The sequence below is a fragment of the Anguilla anguilla genome, chromosome 5 (genome assembly GCF_013347855.1).
Source record: "Anguilla anguilla isolate fAngAng1 chromosome 5, fAngAng1.pri, whole genome shotgun sequence".
Taxonomy (NCBI): Eukaryota; Metazoa; Chordata; class Actinopteri; order Anguilliformes; family Anguillidae; genus Anguilla; species Anguilla anguilla.
In genome coordinates, this window is record NC_049205.1 from 23659074 (window position 1) to 23678857 (window position 19784).

General features: G+C 42.7%; 1 protein-coding gene across 4 annotated transcripts in view; it reads right to left on the reverse strand.

Annotated features, from left to right (window-relative positions):
- Positions 1-6928: 6928 nt before the first annotated feature.
- The window catches only part of LOC118227722, a 59670-nt gene continuing 46814 nt past the window's right edge, over positions 6929-19784 (reverse strand). For 2 of the 4 annotated variants that reach the window (XR_004765344.1, XR_004765345.1), the window contains 2 exons: positions 12752-12894; positions 6929-7317 (listed from right to left, as the gene is read on the reverse strand). Coding sequence is in view for 1 of the 4 variants with exons in the window: in XM_035418536.1 (XP_035274427.1) it covers positions 7313-7317 (5 nt within the window). In the remaining 3 variants the exon portion in view is untranslated. The remainder of the gene's footprint in view (positions 7318-12751; positions 12895-19784) is intronic. The other 2 variants (XM_035418536.1, XM_035418535.1) reach the window with 1 other exon arrangement.

A 19784-nucleotide genomic window follows, 5' to 3' on the forward strand; every position in this document is an offset into this window, starting at 1 on the left:
AAGTCTTTAGTGAGGTCCTCAAGTTAGATAGGCAACCACGATCTGCCCGCTAACGGGATTGGTGTTGTATTGGTTCTGGTGTTTTGGCTTAAGCGGACCCATGGGCGTTATACGCCGGTTCTTGTCAAATTCACCTTAAGGAGCCCGATAGATACACACTGTCCTGGGCTCATAACTATCTATGCACAAAGGAAGGCATGTATTATGGTGGTCAGCCTCCTACCCTCTGGAGGCTTCACCGAACTGAGATTTAACAATAGTGCTAAACCCGGGAGCATATATTGAGGAATGATGGCACAAGATAGAGTCGTGTCTAACCACTCCAAGTTCCACGTATAGTTAAAACCAAATTTTAAATTCTAATTTCATTTGGAGTCAGATTATTACGAGAGTAAAACCTAGTAACTGTTACGCTTACTTGCTGGGTCATGGATATATTTGATGTGTTGTTCCGCTCATTTGTGAGTATTCTGATGCTCCCATTGGAATATTGACGGTCCGGCGACAGATCAGATATATCTCTGATGACAGCATAGCCCCGTTTGCGAACGGAGAGTAACCAGAATGCTACTGGTCCGTTTCAGGCCAGTCTTAAGCGGGATATGAAGCAGCGCATTCATATCTGACCCGCGGCGACGGAACCAGTGCATTCTTAAGTATAATTGTGCCCTGTTCTTACGAACAGAGAAAAATAAGTAACATCTCCGGTTTTGAATCACACCAGCCAAGGGAAAAACACGCGGTGCCTTCCCCTCCAGCTACAAACCCTCATTGGTCTAGTTGTGAGGTGTTTACAATACCATGATTATCATACCGTGAAATTTTCATACCATCACATTCTTAGTTCAGAGGTAATAAACGTAAATCAGTCAACTGAAATAGATTCATTAAGCACTTATCTATTGATTTCATGTGAATGGGGATACAGATATACATTTGTTAGTCACAGATTCCCCAAAAAAGAAGATACCATGAAATGAACAGAATAATAATGAAATGAACGATAAGTATCGTGTGTGACCACCATTTGCCTCCTGCAATGCAACACATCTCCTTCATTACATTACATTACAGGCATTTAGCAGACGCTCTTATCCAGAGCGACTTACACAACTTTTTTTACATAGCATTTTACACTGTATCCATTTATACAGCTGGATATATACTGAAGCAATTTCGGTTAAGTACCTTGCTCAAGGGTACAACGGTAGTGTCCTACCCGGGAATTGAACCTGCGTCCTTTCGGTTACAAGTCCAGTTCCTTACCCACTGTGCTACACTCCCTCCTCGCATTAAATTGATCAAATTGTTGATGTAGCCTGTGGAATATTGTCCCACTTCTCTTTAATCGCTATAATATTGTTGGATATTGGTGGGAACTGGAACACGCTGTCGTATGCGCCGGTCCAGCGCATCCCAAACATGCTCAATGGGTGACATGTCTGGTGAGTATGCAGGCCATGGAAGAACTGGGACATTTTCAGCTTCGAGGAATTGTGTACAGATCCTTGTAACATGGGGCCGTGCATTGTTATGCTGAAACATGAGGTGATGGCAGTGGATGAATGGCACAGCAATGGGCCTCAGGATCTCATCACAATATCTCTGTGCATTCAAATTGCCATGGATAAAATGCACTCGAGCGCTCTGCCCATAAGATATGCCTGCCCATACCAACACCCCACCACCACCATGGGCCACTCTGTTCACCCGACACCATACACACTGCCTGCCATCTGCCCTGTACAGCTGAAGCCGTGACTCATCAGTGAACAGGACCGTTCTCCAGCGTGCCAGTGGCCATTGAAGGTGAGTTCTTACCCACTCATGTCGATTGTGATGCCGAACTGCAGACAAAGACCCTGGTGAGGACGTCAGGCACGCAGATGAGCTTTCCTGAGACGATTTCTGACAGTTTGTGCAGAAATTGTATGGTTGTGTAAACCAACTCTTTCATCAGCTGTCCGTGTGGCTGGCCTCAGACAATCTCGCAGGTGAAGAAGTCGGGCGTGGCGGTCCTGGGCTGGCGTAGTTACACGTGGTCTGTGGTTGTGACGCCTGTTTGACAAACTTTCAAAATCTCTAAAATGACGCTGGAGGCGGCTTACGGTGGAGAAATGAACACCCATTACTTTGGCAACAGCTCTACAGGACATTCCTGCAGACAGCATGCTAATTGCATGATCTCTTAACTCTTGAGGCACTGTGACATGGTGTTGAACAACAAAAAAACATTTTTGGGGTAGCCTTTTATTGACCTCATCATAAGGAACACCTGTGTAGTGATCGTGGCTTTTAGCATATCAGCATCTTGATATGCCACACCTGTGCAGGAGATAGATTATCTTGATAAAGGAGGAATGCTAGTTAACAGTGATTTAAACAAATTTGTGGGCAAAATTTGAGAGAAATAAGATCTTTGTGCACATAGAAAAAATCTTTGAGGTATTATTTAAACACAATAAAAATGGCTGCAAAAATAAAAGTGTTGCGTTTATATTTTTGTTCAGTATATATATAGACGCTTTCAACGGTAACAACATAAACAAACGTTACTGCGCATGTGCGTTGTTCTGGCCCTAACTTAACTTCCGGCAGACTTCCGCAAACAATCAATAACAACAAAGTCCCTCTAGACTATTTCTGATAACAAGCAAAATAAATAACAAGTAAATTACGTTAACTAGCTAGTTAAAACTATGTCTAACCAGTATTATTTGGGCTTACCAGTTGAAGAAAAGAACCGTTACTTGGCCAAACTCAAATGCGATAACGTTACACTACCAGAAAAACAAGCGACAGAAACAGATAACTGTTGACAGTATTGCACCTTGCGGAGCATCATACATTCCTTGCATAATCCATAACTATTCTGGTTACATGCACATTCTTGTGTAAAAAGTGCACTCTTTCTATTACATTGCTTAAAAATGATGATTACATGAGACACAAAATGGGGCTAGTGCTGGGTAAAATGTGTAGCCAATGCAATTACTATAGGTATTTATTTGTATAGCATGCATTGATGGAAAAACATCGTGGCTCTAATAGTTTGGGTCATCTTGCTAGGTTACCACAACAAAAAATGATCAGGAAATGTAACATTGTCAAGTCATTGGAAACAGGTATCATAACGTTAGTTCAAAACGTAGCTATAGCGTATCAACTACTACTAGCATTGATCTGACGTTTCTGTGTATAATTTATACACTGTTAGCTATGTTTAGCTAGCTAGCTACAATCAATTTAGTTAGCTAATTGTTCATAACTATTGAAGGCTTGTTACTGGTCAGCTAGCTATTAGCTATCGCTTATCATGAGTTTGTTACCTGAAACAAAGTCAGTGCTACACCTATTCGACCACCTTTGTTCGACAGACAGGAAAACGTTAACTGATTTGCAACTATATATGAAATAGGTGAAATATCGGTAACAACCTGTACCTAGTTAAGTAGGAAAAAATGTCCTTGTTATCCTCCCGTGGTTATTTTTTCAACACTTTCACAATTTTTTTTCTGTGCCAGCAAATAAGTCAGAGGTGGTCTAGCGCTAGCTTTTGGCTGTGTATCCACAACCCTATGAATTGTACTTAACATAAATTTGCTAGCATACTGTATAAGTGTCCTGTCTTGCGTATTTGAGGTTAATATGAGAAAGGGCGGTCGCTATCAGCACGTCTAGGAATCCGTACACATTCACTGTTGTAACTCAAGTGGCAGGACGCAAAATAGCCGTTGGGAAAGCAGTTTGAAAGTATGAATCAGCGTCTGCGCCATTGGCTTTAATGGGTCACGATGAGATAATTACGAGCGTGTTGCTTGTCTTAAAGTTGATATAGTAAATAAGGCTGTATTAGTATTACTAAATGTGTATGTATGAAGTTGGTTTATTTATTTGAACAGTTTATTATGTGTAATTTTACAGGACTTACATTTTAACAGGTAATGATGTCCAGTTATTTCTCAAAAATACGAAGTAACAATGGGCAAGCACCAGCTATAATAATATAGCAGGGATTCAAGCAATTCGTTTCACAATTCCCTAGTGGGGTTACAAAGTTAAATAATGCATTTTTACAAATTTTCGAAATGGCATTTGTTCCAGGTTGCACCCCACAGCACAACAACCTGAGCCCAATGTCAGTCTGCTCATCAGGTTAACTTTCACTCCGTTTGTAATCGGTGCCATATTAACCAGTAAACACAAACCCAATAATAAACAAACACAGACCGGAAGTTAATTTAGGGCCAAGTGCATAACCTTGGCAACGCGCGTGCGTCCGATGAAAGCGTCTATACTGTATTTATCTCGGGAACTCAAAGCATACTGATATATACTCCACATTCACAATTAGCTAGCTAACTAAGATCAGCATGACATGCTTGGGATATGTTTTGGGCTTATTAGCAACTGTTTTCTTAATTGCTGGGGTCCTTAGCTCATTTTTAATGTTGATGTTGAATATTGACAGCCAGCCAAGCCAATTAACAAGCTGGATGCTTGATTTGATGGATGGTTAGTAAGCTAGCCAGCTAAACTGCCTGACGCTAATATTGTGGGCTAGCTTGACTATAACAACAAGCTTGATCCATTAGAACTAGCACTTTTCAGTGTTAGTTTCTGAAACAAAGATATAAGGTACATTTTTATTTTTTTAATGAAATGTTTATTTTTGAAAACCAGATTTAACATTTAAGTTATATATTTAGGACACAGTGAATCTGCCCATTCCTCACCACCAAGTCAGCCTATCTCTTGGTCCAGGCAATGACCATCTGCTACTTCAACTCCCTCCTTACTGGCCTCCTTGCCTTTTCCTTGTAGCCTATCCAGAATGCTGCTATTCATCTTATCGACAACCTCCTAAATTCACCATGTCACTTCCCTTCTTCCTCTCCTGCCTACCTATATCATTACATGACATTCATTAGGTTGGGTGGCATGGTGGTGCAGTGGGTAGTACTGTAGTGGTGTAGTGGGTACACCTTATAGCAAGAAGTTCCCGGGTTCAAATCCCGGCCTTGTGTGTTCTCCCATGTCCATCTGGGTACTCCAGTTTCTTCCAAAGACATGCAGTTGGCTATGACATGCAGTGAATGATGAGGGGATGGTGTGCCCCGTGACCTGTTCAGGGTGTAATCCTGCCTCTTGCCCAATGCACGCTGAGATAGACTTTTATCCAAAGCAATGTATAATAAGCAATAAGTGCATACCAAAGGTCATTGGAACAACTACAAAACACTCAGTTATCCATAGTCATGAACATCAAGTCCAGTTCACACAGTAAGTATCAGGTCAGAAAGTTATGACAAGTCAAGCTAGAATGAGGCATAATAACAATATATGATAGACCTACAACACAAGCATAATGACCCAAGTGCAATATAAATGCTGAATGAACTTACAAATGTAGTATGAAAGTGCTAGAGGATCACGATAGAATGATACATGTGATTAGAGTGATCCTAGATTGGGAGTACCCTCTAGAGGAGTGATAGAGTTAATCCAGGTATAGACTGAAGAGATGCGTTTTCATACCATGGCAGAAAATGGGCATGGACATAGTGGTTGCTAGTGGAATGGGGAGTACGTTCCACCACTGGGGAGCTAGTGTGGAGAAGCTCCATGGTTGGGATGAGTGAGAACCATTCACTAAGATGGCAGGGAGTGCTAGTCGCTCAGCAGGGGAAAGACAAGTCTGGCAGCAGCGTTCTGAATCAGTTGTAGTGGCTGTACGGCCCAGGCAGGTAGGCTTGCAAGAAGGGAGTTGCAGTAGTTTAGATGGGAGATTAAGCCTGATTTATTCTTCGGTGCACAATCATTTCCACCTACTCAACCCAGCTCCTGGTCCAAGCAATGGTTCTATCCCGCCTGGACTACTGCAACTCTCTTCTGGCTGGACTACCGGCATCTGCCACCAGACCCCTGCAACTCTGCGGCTCATCTGGTCTTCAACCTCCCCAGACACCCCACGTCACTCCCCTGCTCACTACCCTCCACTGGCTGCCTGTTATAGCTCGCATCAAATTTAAAACATTGGTCCTAGCATACCAGGCAGTCAAGGGATCAGCCCCAGCATATCTCCACCAGATATTCAAACCCTACATGCCAGCCAGATCCCTCCGTTCTGCTACCTCAGGACGCCTAGCACCTCCCCCTCTTCGCGCCTGCACTTCCAGAACACGTCTCCTGTCTGTTCTGGCCCCACGATGGTGGAATGACCTCCCTGTGGAGGTCAGAACAGCTGAGACACTGACCCATTTCAAACGACGACTGAAGACTCACCTCTTCAGGCTGCACCTCTCCCCATCCCTCCCTACCCCCCTGCAAATGACTGTAAGCTTAGGGTTGTAACTAGGCAGCTGTTTCGTAGGTGACTTAGGTGCATTAACTGTCTTAACTACTACTTGTATTTTTTCCATAGACTGCGTTGTTGCCGTTCTCGTTGTTAGTGTTAATCAGTTTAACCTTCAGGGTCCAAGTTCAACTATGCGGTTGTTCCCTGCACTTGGACCGGTACTTCTCTCTAGGGGTTTCGTCATACTTGTTCCTGGTTATGGTTATACACTTTGTTGTACGTCGCTCTGGATAAGAGCGTCTGCCAAATGCCTGTAATGTAATGTAATGTAATTTCAACAAGTGTCGTGCGACAAAAACGTAAGTGTCGCACAACGTTTTTGCATTTATACTGCTGCGAAGGTCTCTGATGAGAGTTCTGTTGTCTCTATGGTAACAATACGCCAAACTCTTTACAGATTGTTTGAGTTTAACATTACATTTCTGAAAATATGGCAGCGCTCGGTGAAATGACACTTATCCATGACAATAAATTTCAGTGTTCCACTGGCTGTCCAATCTGCGCAGTGCGACAAAGTATGACATTCTGCAACATAAATTCTAGAGGTGCAACACTTTTTTCCATTGAAAATACATCATATTTGTCATGCGACACTTGTTGCAAGGGTCGTGCAACGAAGTATAAATCAGGCTTTACTGTGCCTCGACGAGCAGCTGGGTGGAGTACATGGTCAGGTATGGTCAAATCCTCCTGATGTTGTACAGGTGGAATCTGCAGGTCTGTGAAGTTGACATGATGTGCTCCTTGAAGTCCATCTGGTCATCCAGAACTACCCTCAGGTTCTTAGCAGAGTGAGAGTTGGCCTCTGTAGTACCATCAACAGTGATGGAGAGCTCTTGTACCAGGGAGGTCTTGTGAGGGAAGAAGAGCAGCTTTGTCTTGTCAAGGTTGAGATTCAGGTGATGCCTGGCCATCCACATTGAGATGTCAGCCAGGCAGGCGGATATTCTCTCATTAACCTGTGTTGCAGAGGGATGGAAAGAGAAGGGTTGCATATCATATGCACAGTGATAAGACAAACCATGTGAGATTTTGCTTAGCACTGCTATATCAGCTAAACTGGATAAAGCTGAACCCATACACTGTGTATGTGACAGGGGCTCGGGCCACTGCAGAAAATCCAATGTTCTAATATTTTTTGAGGGCCACTGTCAGTCAGAGCCCTTGTAATTATCCTTGGGGGTTATCCTAACAACCTCCTCCCCCCCACAGGTGCCCCTGGAGAGGGGTATTGCCCCCCCCCCCACCCCCCCAAAAAAAAAATGTGCTCAAGTGCATAAAAATATTGCTAAAAAAAACTAAAAACCATTTCGGTCCAGTGACCATTATCATTACCTTTCAAACAAAGATATAACTATTTACATTCTTCTGTAATATCAAATTGAGATACCTCTTGATAAGACATAATTAGCTTCACTTTTCATGTTGATGTGCCTAAACCCAATCCATGCTTCAAATCCAAAATAAGATTCTGTCTTAAGGTGACCAGTGCACTAATTAAAATTGGTTAAATATAATGTTGAGGCCCTGTTTTAGACCCCACATTCTGCTGTCCAACACACCATCATGAAGACTGAATGGGAGACTCTCCACCCGATAGCCAAAAACAATGAGATCACTGTGAAACCAGCTGATGGGGGGAGGGGGGGGGGGGGGGCAGTGGAATAGTCTTTTTAAACTGGGCAGATTACATCACTGAGATAAGACAAATTTAAGATGAAAAAAAAAACTACAAACTATTTTGCCCCACTTGTAGGTTAAAAAGTGTAATAGTCGAGTGTAGGGTTGCAAAGGCTCAGAAAATTTCTGATAAATTTCTGGAAATATTGGAAGGCAAGTTAAACTCTGGAATTTTGGGAATTTTGCATAATTTCAATATAAAAATCTTACCTTTTCATAGTGAACTTATTTGGGGGGGGGGATACACATTAAAAAGAAATACTAGGTCTTATGGCATGTTTTGGTTAAAAGTATGCTGTGGCAAACAAGCCTGCCACAGGCCACCGAAGTGGCTTTCCAAGGGGCCCTCCAGCACAGAGACACAGGGAGATGATGTTCAAACAGTCCACGTTTATTTACGAGGGTGGCAAGATGTTACAGCCAACTGAGCAGATGTAAAAACTGTCATGACAGAGGCTCTCCCTTGTGTGAGTGGGGATGGCAGATTTAACCTGTGCGCACTGATTACCTCACATGCACAGGTGCAGACACCCCTGTTCCCGGGTCCAATTAGCCTGGCCAATTATCTAATTCTTAACCAATTATCCAATTGGCCAGGTCTAATTAGCTTGACCCAGGGCAGGTGTGGCTGCTTAAACCAGCCATCCTCACACCACATATGCCCATTTAATTGAATTGTAGCCATGCAGTGCATTCAGCAGCGCACTCTTCCATCACATGTACTGATAATTTGCCAGCATCCCCTTAAATAGGAATTCAGTAAAATTACAACTCTCTGCATGCACAGTGCATTCTCCTATCAGGTGTGCAGCTCACATTACTGCCAACATTACCGCACTGTCTGAGCCAAAAGACTACACGCTTTCAGGTAAGTTTTGATTATGTTACTGGAGTGAATTAGGGTTGGGTCGGTTTCCAGTTTTGCCGGTCCGGTCCGGTGTACGAGCTTAAACCGGTTTGATTTTATGTGAACTGACTGACCGGCATTTGTCATTATGAGACGTAGCCTACTGGCAAATTAAAAAGTGACAGCGTGATTAACATAATATTATGTTTGTTTATAAACGGAACCACTAGTGTCTGAGTGCAAAAAAAAAAGATTGACAGGCCGTGCGCAATTTAGTTCCGAGGCCGGCAACAAGGAGATCCAATTTCATTATACAACGGCTTGGCTGAATACTCGATTCTGATTGTTCCAAGGGTGGGCATTATTTCTCAGTAAAGGGACACCTTGGCCTTTTAACAGTTCTAAAGTCAATGTGCTACAAAATCCAACATTCTAAAGCAGTTTAAACAGCAACTTTCGCTTTGAATTGTTGTTACATCCCCTCCCGTTTTCAATGTCCAATTTCACAATTGATGGCAACGTTGAATCAAATTTTTAGTTACTGTTGCTAGCTTTACAAATCGGAATCGTCCCTTATTTGGACAGTAGAATAGGCGTTACGCATTTAACTCATGGCTACGGACGCATTTTCATCCGTATGCTTGTGAACGATTGTGTTTATAGTAACAGCTGCTTTGAATACAATTCAATAGTTAGCTAGCTAAATAGCCGGGATAACAAGCATGCCGTGAGACCATTCTGACATAAAACCAAGAATTTTAATATTGGCTAGGTGACAAGTGACGGCGAACCTATTATAAAGCTAGCTGGCATTCAAAACCCGTTTCAGAGGGTCTTAGAAAGACGTTATGTTGACACTGCGCGACCACACCATTTAAAAAGCAAGACAGTGCAATGGGAGATTAATTTGATAGACTTATGGTTTCATGCAGTTTTATTAAATAACGTAACGACAACAATGACCAAAATTGGTGCTAATTGTATGGTATAAAACTAGAAGGAACAATTTTTTCTTGATAGCATTTTTTATGATATTTCAGTTAACTGGCAGATAGTAGCCTAATGCAAAGTACACAGTTTATACCTTGTTAACACCTTCTGCTAGCTAGCTGTTACCATATGATGTAGCTTGATTGAGCATGCTAATGGATGAGTTTTAATGAATCTATTTCCATTCATTCTTTATTGTAAAACATTTATTTTATAAATTAGTTGTTCACTTTAAACCCTAAGGCCTATTCTGACAGTGGTATTAATTTCGTCATGTTTTTGTTTACAAAAGTGAATTGTTATTTCATTATATGTGACAGGAGCCACTGAACCCAGGCTTAAGTCGCACAAGGTGATTCTCCAGAAATCGCGTTTTAGTTGAAAACACTTTTTTCACCAAAATTCCGTTTTTTGCAGAAATGACTTCTTAAACATGTATACTTTCTAATACCTTAATATCAAACTCGTATTTGATCGGTAAACATGAGAAAAAGTTAAATAATTAAACTCTCTTTCTCTTTATCTCTCTCTCTGTCTGCTTGTTGCGAAGGGGCAGGACAATGGGCAGGACATCCATATTAATGACCATTCCGCATGACATTCCTGCATAAGTAGTCAGGAAATACCTTGTGTTGTTTACAACAGTCTACTTTTTTACGAGTGTCGCGGGAGATTCTATCATGTGTGACAACACTGGTAACGTGGCTAATGCTCTCCACCAAATTACCGAGCTGAATTTAGATAGTGCCAGTGACTAGAACGAATGGATTGACATGGTAAAAGTAAATGAAGTAAAGGGATACCTTGGCCTTTTAACAGTTCTAAAATCAATGCGCTACAAAATCCAGCATTCTAACAGTTAAAACAGCAACATTATTCTTTCGATTTTGAGTTGCTGTTACGTCCCCTCTCTTTTTCAGTGTCCAATTTCGCAATTGATGGCAACGTTGAATCACGGTTCTAGTTACTGGCTTCATTTAGGGTTGCCAACCATCACGCAAAATACTGAATCGTCTCTCTTTTGGACGGTAGAATAGGCGTTCCGTATTTAACTCATGGCTATGGGACACATTTTCTTCTCTACCTTTGTTAAGGACTGCGTTTTAGTAACCGTTGTTTTCAATATAATTCAGTAGTTAGTTAGCTAGCTAACCGGGATAAAAAGCATGCCATGAGACCATTTTGAGCTAAAAACCAGCTGGATTTTAATATTGGCTAGGTAACAAGTGACGGCGAACCTATCGTAAAACTAGCTGGCATTCAAACCCGGTTTCAGGGGGCCTTGGAAAAACGCTGTACAGTGCGTGACTGCACCATTTTAAAAAGCAAGACAGAGCTAGGGAGATGAATTTGATTGAGTTATGGTATGGGTCCACTCTCTTATTTCCGAATGTGTGCTAGGTGTTTTGATGCCTTGCTGAAACGAGTAGCACCATTCATCAAACATTCGGGAACTCACAGAAATCCCATCTGTACAGAAGATAACATCTTAACATGTTAGCGTTTCGCCTACTTTAGTTAACCTATTTAGCGCGTACGGATGCTATCCTGCACGCATGAGTAGAAGCTACGGACACACAGCTACAACAAAATTGTAGGTATCTATTTAAGCTCTAGTGGCTACATTTCCCAATAGTTTGTGGTAGCTTAATTACTTTCAGAATGATGTAAAGTACTATTCTTTTCACTGGTGAGTAGTAGGACAGCAGCTATTGACAGCTTGTCAAAGGAATCATTGTCATTCAAGGTTGGGGTGTGACTAAGGCTGAATAAATTAATTAAAAGTCTGAGTGGGTGTGAACAAGAGGCATTGAGGATCCCAACTTCTGCTTTCAACCTACATTAAAGTTGATTTCTAAGCAGTTTAAATATTTGTATTCCATGCATTCAACATCAAATAGGTAGGATATACCACCACAGTGCATTATGTGTAATTTGGTGTAACTGGTATCTATTTAAACACATGGTTGCTAAGGAAATATGTCACAAAAGTGTGGGAATCCCTTGTCAATCTTTGGAAGTGAAAATTTCTGGTTTTCTGGCAGCCCATTCAGCATAAATGTCTAACTTCAAAACAGCACAACTTCCTCAGTAATTGTCAAATCTCCATGTATGATACATCTATAGCTTGCATACGCTATAAAAAACTCAAAATCAACTTTCCTGCACTTAAGCCTGGTTTTCTGGCTCTTGTCACATATTTTGTTTTCATCATGGAAAAAGGGGTCGTAACGAATATTTTTTGTTGACGAAATTAACGCCGTCTGATAAGTAGGCTATTTTTATCGCTGTGAAGCGGCATGGAGACGTATAAATGTTGGTAATTTTGGACAAGCAGTTAGCTTCTCTTCAAAACCTTCCCTCTTTGGTCACGTAGTGTGCTGCCGACGTCACTTGGCACTACTCACGGTATACTGCTCGTCGCTAGAACAGCAGGGTCACCTGATCCCTTGCGCAGTAAAATAGGATGTATTTTGTTAATGTTTATTCCATGTCAATATAATCTATTCGTCGTGCAGGCCTGCTCCAAATATCCTACCCCACTCCCACCCCACCCCAACCCCCACCCCCTAAGTCCTGCGGCGATGGGGAAGGGCGGTGGATACAGGTCAGGATGTGACTGGGAGTATCTAGCCCAACCCTGCACGCAGGTGGCGTGGGAAAGATGGTTGCCGAGGCTCGGGATGGAACAGCGTGCCTCTCTAGCAGCTCCTCACTGAGCAGCCCCGCCCTGCTCACTCTGAGAGGGAACGGCCTAGAAAATGTGACCTAAAAAAGGTCTGTTCCTCTTTAACCCGGGCAGCCTACCGCAGCTGCCGATTCATCCCCCATGCGGTCGAAAAACTAACAAAAAAGAAAACCCACATCAAACTTACAATTGCGACCTGGAATGTCCGAACTCTTCTGGATGCGCGTGATGATTCCTGTCACCCCCAAAGAAGAACAGCGCTGGTTGCGCACGAGCTGAAGAGGTATGACATTGCAGCCCTCAGCAAAACCCACTTCCATGTCGAGGACTCTGTAACAGAGACGGGAGAAGGCTACACTATCTTCTGGAAGGGGTTTCAGGAAGGCTCCCGCCGCCTCCATCGTGTAGGTTTTGCTGTGAGGACAAGCCTACTCCAGAAGATCCCAGAATCCCCAGTTGGCATCAGTGAAAGACTGATGACCTGACGGATTCCCCTCACAAATAAACGCTATGCCACCCTCATCAGCACACACGCCCCAACACTGGATGCTGAACCTGAGTGCAAGGAACTCTTCTACACCTCCCTGCACTCCGCCATAAATAAAACAGCATCCACTGACAAGCTTATTCTCCTTGGTGATTTTAATTCAAGAGTGGGCTCTGACAGTGGATTATGGAAGTATGTGCTCAGACAGCAGGGTGTTGGCAAGCTTAACGACAACGGTCTCCGCCTCCTCACTCTCTGCTCTGAGCATCAACTGGTCATTACAAACACCTTGTTCCAACTTAAGAACAAATTCAAGACCTCCTGGCAACACCCCCACTCTAAACACTGGCATCTCCTGTACTACATCATTATCTGCCAAGCTGACAGGAAGGAGGTGCGAGTCACCAGGGTCATGCGTGAAGCCGACTGTTGGACAGACCATCGCTTAGTCAGAGCCAAACTAAACCTGGAAATCTGCCCTCAACTGAGGAAAACACCGCTATGCAGGAAGTTCAACTGTGATGCACTGAAGTCCACGCACTCAATCAACCAGCTCAGGGAACAGATTGCAAAACAGCTGTCTAGGATCCCTGAAACACCAGTGCACCAGGTATAAATAACCTCCTTCAGGCAAAACACAAGGCCCTTGCAGCTCACCTCTCAAACCCCCAATCCACCTCGCTGAAAGCTCGCTTCAACACTATCAGGGCCGAAACCCAGCACACCCTCAGAGCCATGGAGAATGACTGGTGGACCAAGAAAGCCAGCAAAATACAACACCACACAGACACCAACAACTCCCATGCTTTTTTTACGACGCCATCAAGTCTATCTATGGCCCACAGCGGAAGAACATAACCCCGGTCAGATCAGCAGATGGTGCCATCCTCTATAAGGATAAACAGCAGATCCTGGACAGATGGGCTGAGCACATCAACACCCTGCTGAACACCTCAAATCCAACTCAAACGGACATACTTTCTGACCTCGTATGCCTGCCCCCTGTCAACCTGTTGGACTGCCCCCCCTTTCTCAGAGGTATGCTGCTATCTGGTCATCTGAAGTCATCCCGCAAGATTGGAAGGATGCTAACATCATCACAATTTTTAAGGGCAAGGGTGACAAAGCAGACTGCAGTAACAGCAGAGGTATTTCCCTCCTATCAGTGGCCGGAAAGGTGCTAGCACGGATCATACTACTCCGGATCATACTACTCCGCCTAGCAACCCATGTAACAGAAGACATCCTGCCCAAATCCCAGTATGGCTTTAGGCGTGATCGAAGCACTGTGGACATGATCTTTGTTGCTAGACAGGTACAGGTAAAATGCAGAGAACACCGCAAAGACCTGTACCTAGCGTTCATTGATCTGTCCAAGGCCTTCGACACAGTGAACCGGGAACTGCTGTGGGAAGTACTCGGGAAGCTGGGCGTTCCACCAAAGTTCAGGAAAATCCTGTGGCAGCTCCATAATGGGATGCAAGCCTGCGTGAGCATCGGTGGCCAACAATCCCCATTCTTCAGTGTGGATGTGGGTGTCAAGCAAGGGTGCGTTCTAGCCCCAACTATTTTTAACATGCTCCTCTCCACAATCACCCTTCTCTCTCACAAATCCCCGGATCCCACAGATGGGGTAGAGATACAGTACAGACTTGATGGAAATCTTTTTAATATCCGGCACATTCAAGCCACCACCAAAACCACCACCCAACACATCCTGGAGCTACAGTACGCTGATGACTGTGCTCTCCTCGCCCACTCACCAGAATCCCTACAGTGTGCACTAAATGTAGTTGCTTCCATATACAGCGCCATTAGTCTCCAGATCAACATCAAGAAAATGCAGATAGTCATGCAAGAGTCCATCCCCCAACCACATGTGCCTACCTTCACCCTTGATGGTCATCCTCTTGCCATCGTTCCACATTTCACCTACCTCGGTAGCATTCTGTCCCCCTCTTGCAACATCGACGATGACACCCAGGTTCGTATTGGTCTGACCTCTGCTTCCTTCGGCAGGCTCAAGTCCAGGGTCTTCCAGTACAGGAACCTAACCATCTCCACCAAAGCAGCTGTGTACACGGCAGTTTGCCACTCCACACTGCTTTATGGTTCGGAAACCTGGACCCCCTACCATAGGCACATACGAACTCTAGAGGCCTTCCACATCCGCTGCCTCCAAAGGATCCTGGGTGTGTCCTGGGAAGACAGGGTGCCCTATGTGGCAATCCACGACCAGACCCACACACCTAGCATTGCGGTGTTCCTTGCGCAAAGACATCTGCGTTGGGTCGGGCATGTGATCCGCATGCCTGCCCACCGCCTTCCTAGACAGATCCTGTATGGCCAACTCTTGGATGGTCATAGGTCTGCTGGGAGCCAGAAAAAGCGTTTCACCTAAAAATCCTCCTGAAGAAAGTGCAACATCAAACCACCTGCACTAGAGTCCCTGGCTGCTGATCGCTACACCTGGAGCTCCACCTGCCACCAGGGAATCACTCACTCAGCAGGCTACTGAGAGGAGAATACAGCAGCATGCACAGAGGCACCAACCTGCTGCAGGGCCCCCCCTTTCCTGTGCCGTATACCCCTGCCCCTCATGTGGCAAGACTTGCAGATTGCGCATTGGCCTGCACAGCCATATAGCTATGCACAGGTGAAATACACCGCAATAAACCCCCAACAAATTAATTTGGAGCAACGTCATCATCAACATCGATGGACTGCCATAAGCAAAGTAAGCCTTTAGAAACAGGCTTAACAATATTTGCACATTACTGTAAATAAAATATTTGTGAACATTTTGTTAACAATTCGTTTTTAAGTTGCATTAATTTATATTATTGTTAACATTGCTTGTGCTGCTAGCATTTTTGAAACAGTTTAAAGTACCTTTTCTAAGTATCTTTAATGAACAATACTTTCTCGAGGGCATCATATTTGCTGTAGTTTAAAGGCATACAATGCATGATTTTGTGATTTGCCGTGGTCCGGTGTTTACAAATCAATCAATCAACTAGAATAATGGCTTGTCGTGAAATTACTGCTGCTCTTATATACATTTTAGTGACAAGCTGTAAATAGGGACAGGCTATTCTTGTGAGCCATAACATTTTTGTGTGTAGTTGAGTGAATTTTACATTTATAAACAGTTATTCACAGAACTTTGTGGTGAGATTATGAAACTTAACAATAGTCAGAAAGTTTTGGGCAGTCTATCATCCATGTTAGTTTCACTTAGGATATAGTGGAGGGTTGGTATAAATGTAACCTGTCATACATGTAACACGGTCAATAATGTTTTGTACACTGCTGCAACAGTAGCCATTTCAGGATTGTACATGTTCAATTCAGTCCTCTACCAAATTAACGGAAAAGAAAGAGCCACCTGGTCACATTCATTTATAATAAGCACACACCAGATCGGTCTGTATAGTAGGCTATTTGCTTTTGCTGCTTGGTTTTGTGTTCTTGTTTGAATAAATAGGCTATGGCCAAATTTATTTACTTTTCTTCTATTTCATATAAGAGCCTATTCTTCTTCAAAATTAAATGGCTTGTTGTCAATGAGATAAATCCCTCCTTTTGCAATGCTGTATATTTACTTTTCATTTATTTCATGTAAGAGCCTATTCTTCTTCAAAATTAAATGGTTTGTTGTCAATGAGATAAATCCCTCCTTTTGCAATGCTGTATATAACATAACTTAAGTCACAGGTCACTACATTGTCCTCATGTCATTTTACAGAGGTTACAACAGTAGGCTACTTGTAAGTTTGATGTACAGTAATTTACAGTAATGGTAATAAAAATCCAGCATAATTTATCCGACTCATAAGTGATATTATGAATATACACTAAATGGCCAAAAGTATGTTGACGCCCCTTCCTATTTGTGGGTTCGGCTACTTCAGCCACACCCATTGCTAACAGGTGCATAAAATCAAGCATACAGCCATGCAATCTCCATAGACAACACTGGCAGTTCCAACAAGCCAGTTTGTCAGATTTCTGCCCTGGTCAACTGTAAGTGCTGCTATTGTGAAGTGGAAACCTCAAGGAGCAACAACAGCTCGGCCGTGAAGCAGTAGGCCACACACTATGTCGAGGAATAACTCAGTTCTACACGGGGACTTCAATTGAGGTTGAGAAGCTTTAATACATGATATCATGGAGAGAAATATAGAATCTGCATTTCTCTAAAGAATACAGTTTATTCAACAAGCTTTATACCTTCTAGACAGACAGAAAAACGTATAGTTCTTCGAAAGATAAGGAACAACAATAAATATTTCTCAAGGGAACTAAGTAAAAATGGGAGGTTATATATATACTATATATTTGGGCAGATCGTATACTAAGATAAGGGACTAGACATAAAGATATACACTCAAAACAAGTTTTCTTTGTAATTTTTCATGAAAGAAAAGACTGTTAAATTCATCCACACAAGCTCACAGAACGGGACTGCAAAATGCTGAAGTGTGTAGTGTGTAAATATAGTCTGTCCTCACTTGCAGCACTCACTACGGGGTTCCAGACTGCCTCTGGAAGCAACATCGGCACAAAATTGGTTCTTCAGGAGCTTCATGAAATGGGTTTCCATGGCTGAGCAGCTGCACACAAGCCTAAGATCATAAGGCGCACTGCCAAGCGTTGGCTGGGGTGGTGGAAAGTACATTGCCATTGGAATCTGGAGCAGTGGAATCATGCTTCACTATCTGGCAGTCCGAATCTGCATTTGGCAAATGCCAGAACACTACCTCCCCGAATGCATAGTGCCAGCTGTAAAGTTTTGAGAAGGAGGGATAATGGTCTGGGGCTGTTTTTCAGCCCCTTAGTTCAGTGGAGGGAAACCTTAATACTACAGTGAACACTGACATTCAAGAGAATTGTGTGCTTCCGAATTTGTGGTAACAGTTTGGGGAAGGCCCTTTCCTGTTTCAACATGACAATGACCCAGTGCACAAAGCAGGGTCCATAAAGAAATGGTTTGCCGAGTTTGGTGTGGAAGAACTACACTGGCGTACACACAATACCCCATAATGACAAAGTGAAAACAGGTTTTTAGAAATGTTTGCTAATTTATTAAAAACAAAAACTGAAATATCACAGTGCAATTGGCACAAGGAAATTGTGTTGGTGACACAATATGGTCCATTTTAGGTTTGCTGTCAATATCTAATGGATAATGGGGTTTTAAATGTAAACTGGGATTCTCATAGTCAATAAATGATGCCGGTCCAACAACTATACTTGTATGCCAATACAGCTAGCGTACAATTGTAGCGACTTGATATTAGAAACAGAAAGTACAGAAATGGTAATGGAAAAACTAGGCTAGTTAAGGTAGTAGCTCTACCCAACAGTAGCCTACATATATATATATGGACGGAGTGTAGCACAGTGGGTAGGGAACTAGACTTGTAACCGAAAGGTCGCTGGTTCGATTCCCGGGTAGGACACTGCCGTTGTACCCTTAAGCAAGGTACTTAACCGAAATTGCTTCAGTATATATCCAGCTGTATAAATGGATACAATGTAAAATGCTATGTAAAAGTTGTGTAAGTCGCTCTGGATAAGAGCGTCTGCTAAATGCCTATAATGTAATGTAATGTAATGAAATGTAGTACATACACACGCACACACACAAAATGTTAGCTAGTGGTTGTATGCAGTATTATGAAGCAGACTGAAGAAAGAAATTGTTGGATTTAGCAAATAAATACAATTGTTGGATTTGCTTAATGAAATTGTAGACGTTGCATGCAATGAAATTGCATATATATGACGTGTGCAACTGAATGAGTTAGTCCAGGCGTTCTTCTGAATAACATTGCGTGCAGCCACTTTCTAACATTTGTCTTCTTTGTGTGGTTACACCAGAACCCCTGCAACATACCTGCAGTGAAGAAGTCATTAAATTGCACCAGTTTCTATACGACCAGTGACGTTACCTACCAGACTGAAGTGCAACGCTGATTTTAGTGCTCATTAATTTCACAGCAGTTAGCACTACTAATACAGTCGGTCTGAAAGCAAGGTAGCTAATGTTAAACTGGGATAAAACGGCGAAAGCAGAACTGTATAGTGTGGGTGTATTTTTTTTTGTATCTCAGAAATAATGTTTCCCGCAGAGATTATACAGATACAAAAGCAAAAATGTTAATGTTTTATTTTGAGTTACCCAGCAAGGCAGTGTAATGAGTGAAAGGTTTTCATAAGTCCAAGGGGGGGTCGAACCTCACCTGTCAGTCATCGAAAAGTGTCGGAGGCAGCCACGCTACCCAGTGAGCTAACAGTGAAGGAGATATAGGAATAGAAAAATTTAGCAGTTTTAAACAAGTGCACTTGTATTTATGTCATATTGCGTGTGCATCCGATGAGTCGTTAGCTGGGTAGGTAACGTTAAACTTGGTGAAAATGCAGAAAGTGGAACTTTCTAAAGCAAGGTGTATTTCATTATTTTAGGGGTTATTAATTTCACAGCTGTCTGCAGTATTAATGTTATGAAGTCAGTCGTGTCGTTAGCAAGGTAGCTGACGTAAAACTCAGTTAACCCCTTAGCACACATGCCAAATCTGACCAATCCTGAAACTTGAAAAATGGCTTAAATGAAGCAAGACATTTGTACCATTTACAATACTAACTTAGATTATTTCTTCCTAAATTATGAATATAAACTATAGTGGCACAAAAGCAATTGTCTAGGCAAAAAATCAAAAATCAATTT